Source organism: Olea europaea, unplaced genomic scaffold, assembly GCF_002742605.1.
Source record: "Olea europaea var. sylvestris unplaced genomic scaffold, O_europaea_v1 scaffold463, whole genome shotgun sequence".
Taxonomy (NCBI): Eukaryota; Viridiplantae; Streptophyta; class Magnoliopsida; order Lamiales; family Oleaceae; genus Olea; species Olea europaea.
The window spans coordinates 87,499-96,941 of NW_019262940.1; the positions used below are offsets into that span (position 1 = coordinate 87,499).

Genomic DNA, 9,443 nt, shown 5'->3' on the forward strand with positions numbered 1-9,443 from the left:
GCCCTAGCTAGTTGCCCTCTAGATCTGCCACTGCTCTTCATCCTTCTTCTTTTCTTTTTACTTTCATTCTTCCTTTTCTTTTTCTTTTCTCTTTCATTTTCTTGGTAATTTGGAGGAAAGATTAGAGCAAACAAAGAAGATAAATTCAAAAAAAATGTGGACCAATATTTGAGAAAAGTCAAGACCAAACTCAAAAAAGGGTTTTATCTATAATCTTGTATTTTCTCAATTGTTTAGCCATATTTGTAACGTATTGCTATAAATATTCTTCTTTTTATCAATTCTTTAACATGGTCTAAATATATGTATTGAGATTTATGGTATTAGTTTAACCTAACTTTAATTAATTTTGCCATTTGCTTTTTAATGTTAAAATGCTTATTTTCATGTATCTACTATTGTATTTATTACCTTTTTGTTTATGTGGCCAATAAATAATTATGTTTAGTGATTTGTATATCATTCTAAATAAAATTGTTCATTTTATACTAAATAGTCGAAGACTTAGGTTCTTTTAGGGGATGGATATATACTTCTAATCTTAGGTGACCCATTGAACTATTTTCACTAAGATTTAATCCGGTTGTTTGATTTTAATCAACGTAGAGATATAGTAGATTAAATCGTTCAATTAGGGTTAGTTTCTCGAGAAGGTAACGAGTTAAATTTTAAAAAATCTAGTCTAACAACATAAATGAGTAATTTGTTAATTAACTTGGAGAGAAATTAATTAGGCGATGGTTAAACGAAACTATGAATCCCAACCACGTGCGTTTTCCTCTGAAATTTCTAAGTGTTCATGTCTTCTTAATTAGTTTGTAGGGTTTTATTTTATTTTTCCTTATTTTCAAATTATAATTTTAATTATGTGTGTTTCCTTTTATTGTTATAATCAAATTAATTAAAGTTGTGTAATTAAAAGTAAACATTCCTTAAGGGATCAACAACTCGGACTCAAAATGTCTACTTTATTACTTGAATGTGACTTGTGCATTTGCGATCTACACATTCTTAGCAAACAAATTTTTTGAGTCATTGCCCGGGATTATTTTTATTTTGATTACCACATTAGTTAATTTTACTTCAACAATTTCTTTTTTATCTTTTTAATTACTCTTATTTTTGTATATTTTTGCTAACCCCCATATTGTTAATCTATATTGTATTGGTATTCTCTCATACTTTTTAGCTATAGTTTCATTATTTCGATCTTGGTAAAGTAACATTTTTTGTAATGTCTAATCTCTACATTGACTATGAACATATGCTTGGAGGTCCAAATGTGAAATTTGTCAAGCAATGCATTGTACAGGACCATGTTTGTATTCATGTACCGATACCTCAATGTCGAAATTTCTTTGATTTAGACAATATTTGAAATGTCGAAAACAAGCACCAGACAATTTCGATTATAGTTACATACTCGTGGGAAATTATATATATGATGATTAGGATAAAGGCATCAAATTTTTAGGAGATTATTTTGTAAAGTATTACCATGAACTTGCCAAGTTGGATGAAGATGATATACTTGTGGGAGATTACGAATGTTGGGATGGATTTCAAATGTGGGGGTATAATCCACTCGATGGAGTCAATAGGAAAGGCTTGTCATTGCCCGTGAAGTTTGATCCAGGACCAATCATTCAACCCTATGAGAATTCAACCATTGAAAAAGAGCCTAAAATGAGTGAACATTTAATCATAATGGAGCTAAATGAGGATGTGGCAATCAATGATAAATTCAACTTACATTTTCCCTTCTATTAATTGCCAAGCTTTTGATTTTGTAATTAAACCCGATGAGGAAGTAGAAATATTCATAGGTGAATTTATATTGGATATGAAAGGAGGCAATATTGAGTTTTGGAGATCAAATGAATAGTGAAACAAAGTCAAATAAAGAAAAATGGACAAGCATCCCATGCCTTCTTTAGATGCCCATAATTCAAATGTCAAAGTCAAACTAAAGACTATAAAAAAGTTTATTGGAGATAACTCAATTTTCTAACTTCTAAATTTTTTATTTATTTTTGTGTATTTTCATGCTTTTATTTGATTAGCAATCATTTTTTGTAGGTAATTTTTTGAAGTCCCATGTCAATTGTTTACATGAAGATTCACTTGCCCAAGTTTATAAAAAGTATTACAAGTCCAAATCAGGCATTGGTACCACAAATGTCCGATTGGGAAGGTTTTGTTATTCCCTCTTCTCTTTTATCCGTTTTTTTCACATAAAGGACAATGTGTGATTTAATTTTGAAGTTGATTGTGATTACCTTTTTTTTTATTGTGTTGACATGTTAATATAATTGCCGGCTTAACATGGTCTGATATTTAAAATTGTTATTGATTCATAATATATGACCCAATATGCTATTTGTGCCTAATTTTTTTTTTCAAAATTTTGCTTATACATGTGAGATTCTAAGTTACTTTGAGCACAATAGTCATAATTAATTATCTAGATGTGAAATTTTTTTATCGACGGAGAGATTTTGAATTGCTAAGAATAAGGTTCTGAGTTTGCATAAATTTTTGTCAATCCTATATCCACTTCTCTTACACTTAATCTTATTGTGAGATAAGTTTAGGGTGGTTGAGCTAGTGAAAGATATTATCTAGAAATGTGTTGACTTTATACATATGAAAATATTTGTGTGGAATGTCTTTTGTCAAGTATAAGCTAGGTAATGACCATATACTAAGGATCTAAGCCATATGTAATTTTGTTGTACTTAACAGAATGATATTGCACTTGTTGAATAATAAGCCCCACTTCGTAACCTTTTTTACTCGAGTTATTAAGTTTGTTGGGGGCATCTCAATACCCGATAACCTTTGTCCTAAAAAACCGATGAGCTATCAACCTAAAACTCACTACAAGGTAAAAAAGAAAGTTTAAGAGAGTGAGTTAAAACATGAGATTTGATTAAAAAGAAAAAAAAATTTGATTTGGTGCAATTATATTCGATATTTGGGTATAGATAACTAGTGTATTTGAATTACTCAGTATAAGTTTAAATGTTGACGTACTCATTAGTAGGGAATCATCACATGACTAGATATTGAAATTGTCGGTTAGACCTAACCGAATTAGAGCATTAAAAGAAAATAGAGATTGAGAGCAACCTTAGATTTACACGTGTTGCTTGATTGTAGTGTAGATAATCTTAGTCGAGACGAGCAAGAACTTAAGTTTAGGGGTGTTGATAAGTGTATTTTTTTATACTTATTTAATATCTAAATAAACTTAAATATTGATTAATTGAGCGAATTTCTACTCACAATCATGTAATTATTGCTTTTGTATATTAAAATCTTCCAAGGGAATGGAATAATGCAAAAGGAAGAGAAAAGGGACCAAAATCGTACAAAATTGTGAGGTTGGATACCAAAGTATACTAGTCAAAAGTTGAGGTTGCAATTTATGAAGGCTTGATTTAAATGAAAAAAAAAGTATGAGGATCAAATTGTACAAGATCAAAGTTGAGGGACCTGATGCGCAATTACCTGGAGACTTAAGTTGTAAAAAGAAGATGGAATTGTGTTTTCATTTCATTTATGTTTCAAATAAATGATTATGTATATTTATGTGTACATCGTTTGAGAGAAGATTGTGCATTTTAGACTAAATAGTAGAAATCCTAATTTTATTTATTTATTAATTTTTTTTTATAGGGGGATAGAGATGTACCTAACATTACGTGACCCATTAAACTATTTTCACAAAGATTTCATGCGATTGTTTATTTTTAATCGATATAGAGATATGGTATATTAAACCAATCAAATAGGGTTAGTTTTACTAGAGAAATGTGATTAGCCAACCCGAAAAATCGAGTTTAACATCGTAAATGAGTAATATGTTAATTAACTTGTGGAAAAATTAATTAGACGATGGTTAAATGAAACCATAAATCTCAACTACGTTTTCCTCCAAAATTTTCAAGTGTTTACATTTTCTTAGTTTTTAGAGTTTTAGTTTATTTTTCTTTATTTTCAAATCATAATTTTAATTATGTGTTTCTTTTTATTGTTAGAATTAAATTAATTAAAGTTGTGTAATCAAAAGTAAACATTCCTCGAGAAATTGACAACTTAAACTCAAAAAGTCTACTTTATTACTTGAATGCATCCCATGTACTTGTGGTCTGTTCTTTCTTATCGAACATTCTACTTATCGAGTCAATCATGGCTAGTTTTTCTATTGAATCTAGTCTGTGAGATCTTTATATGCTAGGCTAGGTTTCTATTATTTAGTTTAGGCTTTACACTCATTTTCCTCTATGCGCAACCTATTCTCTCTCTAAATAATCAATTTCTAAACAGATCTGATAGGTTATTTTTCAATAAAACAACCAATATTGTTCCATTTGAGAGTAACTACCAAATGATATTATGTCTACAACATATATATCAAGACTTATCATTGCACACAACATTCAAACTTCGATCAAATGACATAAGAAGCACAATTGTCACCAATTAGAAAACCCTTCCAAAATCTTTGAACTCATCATGCTTCCTTCAAGTTTATTAGAAGCTCTAGCTTCTTTCCATTCTCAAGCTGTATGGAGGACTTCCATGAAATACTACACTCTCAATAGAAAAATATATTTAATAGTAAATTTTGAATCCTTGCATTAGATATCCAATAATCAACATTATGCACATATTAAATTTAACAAGGTATTCATTGTAGTACAATTTATCATTTCAAATATTCTTGCATATCTTAATATTCTAATTTGAAGAAAACAGCGACATCCCCGACTTTTGTTGGAGTGCTTCGGAACTTAAATTGAGAATATTATGCAAAAAACAATCATACTTCCACAATTCTAGATAAGACTTAACTTAGCAACATAATATTCTTCTAAGTATATAAAATTCAACCATATCGATAATTCTGTTAATCGACTAGATAAACAAATTTATTCCACCTCTAGTGAACGTAAAAAATGACTAGGAAAAACAAAATATTGATATTATGGGTATTTTGGAAACGAATTTGTATGAGGTGAATTTAAGCAGGATTATGCAGAACAAATTTGGTGGATATTCGCAAATTAACAATTTCCATACACACCAAAATGGCCGGATTATGGTCTTGTGGAATTCCATGAAAGTTGAAGTTGAAGTATTGGAGATTTCGCCACAGGTCATCCATTGCTCCATTACTTGTAAGGTAACTCCACTTACCTTTCTTGTTAGCTTTGTTTATGCTTACCACACTATTGTGAGTCCCAGGCCTCTTTGGATTAACATTATGGAACATGGTTTGAATTGCTCTTCACCTTGGTTGCTTTTAGGAGATTTTAATAAAGTGCTTAAGTTTGATGAAAAAATTAATGGAGCGGATGTTACTCCCTATGAGGTGAAAGATTTTGATTATTGTTGTCTAAGTGTTGGACTCTCCAATGTGAGATCTATTGGATGCTTTTTCACTTGGAGTAACAGCTCGACTTGGAGTAAACTAGATAGGCCTATGGTGAATGAAGCTTGGACGCAAGGAGGTTTTAATAGCTTTGCTAATTTCCTAACCTTGGGGTTGCCTATTCGATCACTTGTCTTGCATGATTTCTATTTTTGGGAAAGTTGAAAGATAGAAAATTCCATTTTGGTTCTTCAACATGTAGACAAACCATGATGATTTTTATGAAGTGGTATGTAATGGTTGGAATCAAGATGTATGGGGAACAAAGCAATTCTCATTTTGTAAGAATATGCAAAATTTTAAAGTGTGCTTAAGAAGCTCAATAGCAAGCATTTCTCACATATCTCATCAAGTGCCAAAGTTGCTTTGAGGATATTGGAATTGATGCAAGTTGACTTACAAAATGATCCCACTAATCTTCAATTACAAAATGATGTGGCAAGGTTGAGGAAAGAAGCTATGAATCTTTGTGAAGCGGAAAAGAGCTTCTACTATCAACAAGCAAAATGTGTCTACTTGAGAGAGAGCGACAAATATACAAAGTTTTTTCACTCTATGGCTAAGAGAAACATGAAGAGAAAATATATTCCAGCTGTTATTAAAAGGGATGACACTTATTCTACTTCTGAAAAAGAAGTAGCGGAGGAATTCATCCATTTCTACAGTGAACTGTTGGGAAAAGACAGCTTTGGACAGCCCTTCAATGCTGAAATTCCGAATGTTGGGCTAGTATTATCGGAGGAAAATGCCATGTTACTTGATCGAGAAGTCACGAGACATGAAATCAAAGATTCCCTATTTAGTATCGAGGATGAAAAGTCATTGGGACCGAATGGGTACACTTTATGTTTTTTTAAGAAGTCTTGGGATAATGTTAGTGAAGAGTTCATGGAGGCAATTGGAGAATTCTTTACTTCGAGGTCTCTCCTCAAGCAAATCAACCACACAGTTATTACATTAGTTCCAAAGACTAATCATTCGCATACCGTGGATGAGTATAGACCGATTGTTTGTTGCAATGTGTTTTATAAAGTGATCACTAAAATTCTATCTTCTCGTTTGAGGCCTATACATGGTTCAATTGTTGATCAAACTCAAGCCGCATTTGTGGAGGGTAGAAGCATGGTGGAAAATATACACTTGGTCCAAGAGCTCTTAAGGCAATATAACCGAAAGAGGGTATCTCCTAGTTGCCTTCTCAAAATTGATTTGAAGAAAGTTTATGATTCGGTAAATTGAGATTTTCTTAAAAAGGTGCTTGAGGGGTTGCGATTCCCTACTACATTCCTTGATTGGGTGATGGAGTCTATTACTACTCCTACATACTCTATTGCACTTAATGGTAGCCTCCATGGTTTCATTAAGGGAAGAAAAGGCCTTCGCCAAGGTGATCCTTTTTCTCCGTTCTTATTTGTGTTGTATTTTGAATATTTTTCTAGAATGGTGAAGGGAGCTACCTTGGATAGCGAGTTCAATTTTCATCCTAAATGTACGCTGCTAAAGATTACTCACTTGGCATTTGGGGATGATTTAATGCTCTTTACTAGAGGGGATGTTATGTCGGTTGAAATTTTGATGAATTACTTATCTAGGTTTGGTGATATGTCAGGACTTAATATAAATGTTGACAAGTCTTACTTATATACTGCGGTTGTGCATGGACAAAAGCTGGAGGATATTCTTGCTATTACTAACATTCCCAAGGGTTCTATGCCGTTCCGATACTTGGGGATTCCACTTGCTGCAGGAAAGTTGAAAGTAAGCTCCTATGAATCCTTCATCAATAAAATCTCATCTTATATTGGAGGTTGGTCTTGTGCCTCTATATCTTATGCAGGGAGAGTGGAGCTTATAAGAACAGTTCTTCAAGGAGTGGAATGTTTTGGGTTATCAATTTTTACCATTTTGGCCGCGGTTACCTCTAAACTTATTAGCTTATGCTGGAATTTCCTATGGGATAAAAAAAACCATTGGTGGCTTGGAGAAACATTTGCCTTCCTAAGCATGACGATGTGCTCGATTTTAGAGACATTAAAAGCTGAAATTTTTTCACTTCTCTCCAAAACTCTTTGGAATATACATAGCAAAAAAAGGATTTCCTTTGGATTAAACGGGTCAATCATTTTTCCTTCGAGTGATGGACATTTGGGAACGCAAGGTGAATAAAGATGACTCTCCCTTACTTAAAAAGGTGCTGGATATCAGGGATAGTATCTTGGGTGATGAAGGCACACTCCAAGCCAGTATGGATAGACTCATTTGTTGGATGGAGACTAGGAATTTTTGCATCTCAGCTGCCTATGATTTCTGTAGGCCGAATAGTACTAAGGTTGTATGGATAGCGAGTGTTTGGAATGCGCCCATTACTCATAAGCATGCCTTCATTCTTTGGTTGTCTGTTAAGACCAGATTGCTTAACAAGAATAAAATTAAGTATTTGGATTTAGATTGTAGATGTGTACTTCATGGATTAACGGAGGAGACAGTACGACATCTATTTTTCTACTATCCATTCAGTAGTTCTGTTTGGGGAAAGATTCGGAGGTGGTTGGCCATCACATGTACAATGTCCAACTTGTCGAGTGCAGTGAAATGGATGAGAAAGGAAGCACGGGGAATGACTTGGCAAAGCAAAGTTAAGAAAATTGCACTTGCTACTTCCGTTTACTACATTTGGATGGCTAGGAACAAGAAGATTTTTAAAGATCTTGAGCCACACGTTGATTGTGTTGTAAGTCGGATTAAAATGCACGTATACAAAGTTATGTTCACTTTGTATCCATATGTATTTAATTCATTATAAATCATTAGCTTTGGCCTCTTAGCTATTATAGCTTGTATGCCCAGTGTATTTGTAATTGACTCTTGATGTTTGTTTTGCTCGGGTAGGCCCGATATACTTATACATGAAGTTTTGATCTATAAAGTTTATGTTTATCGAAAAAAGGACTAGGAGTATCAATATCACATGAAAATCCACCCACTTTCATATTTTAGACCGTCTATTCACAAAATAAAAATGAAAAATCATTTTCTCATTTTAAAGTTGTAGCCCCATTTTGAATTATGATCAACCCAACTTTAATTAGCCATGACACGGTCAACACATAGACCCAAATCTAGTTTTCACGTGACAGCAAAAAATGAGTAACACTAGGGTAGACCCGAACTTAATAATACAAACAATTCATTGAAGAGCAATATGTCCAAGCAAACAGTACCTCTGCAAAACTTGGGTAGACCCGAACTTAATAATACAAACAATCACTATTGCTCCAAAGCTCGATGTGATGTGAGCAACTCCTCTAGAGTATGGTGAATAACAAATGGTGATTCAACAAACCGTACAAAAACACTTCACATGTCAACCAATACTACTTTAATAGTTTAATCAATTTGCATGACAAGTACAGATTTTATTCAATATTATTGCCTTTAACATGCATAATCCAAAAAAAAAAAAAAAGTAAAAAAAATCATGTAAGGATGCAAATTCCTTTCGAGTCGAAACAACACAAGAATGTACAAAGTCACAAGTTATTTGAACAACTTAGTGTTTATGCATAGTTAAATCTCAATGTATAAATTTCAACTACATGCATATAATTTATTTCATTGATTCTATTTTTCGTCATTCAGCAACATTTTTTCATCTTCATCTCATATGTAGAAGAAATGAAAGGGAGCATTGTAATTGTTGGATAAATGAAATTCAAGAAATTACACTCCTTAAAAGTAGAGACATGATAGTTGGCCACCAAATTTGAACGAAAGCAGGTACAATACATATAACAGGAATTGTTTTATTCCCCCCAACGACCCCTTGCGACTACTCAAATTCTGTAATTAGAGAACTGTAAATAAATTTCACTAATGCAAGCATCTTTTCAGTTGGAGCGATTAGAAAATTAGAATCCAAATTCTCAACATCTTTTTCGTAGAATACCAAGAGAATCGAAGAAAACTTAAAGAGGAAGTTCTTTCACATACTTTTAATACGAAC

General features: G+C 32.6%; 1 protein-coding gene across 1 annotated transcript; it reads left to right on the plus strand.

The window, feature by feature from the left end:
* Positions 1-7,577: 7,577 nt before the first annotated feature.
* Positions 7,578-8,350, plus strand: LOC111388162. The gene is made up of 2 exons (XM_023012845.1): positions 7,578-8,171; positions 8,330-8,350. Exons 1-2 carry the CDS (start codon positions 7,578-7,580, stop codon positions 8,348-8,350), a joined length of 615 nt encoding a protein of 204 aa, XP_022868613.1.
* The last annotated feature ends 1,093 nt before the right edge of the window (positions 8,351-9,443 follow it).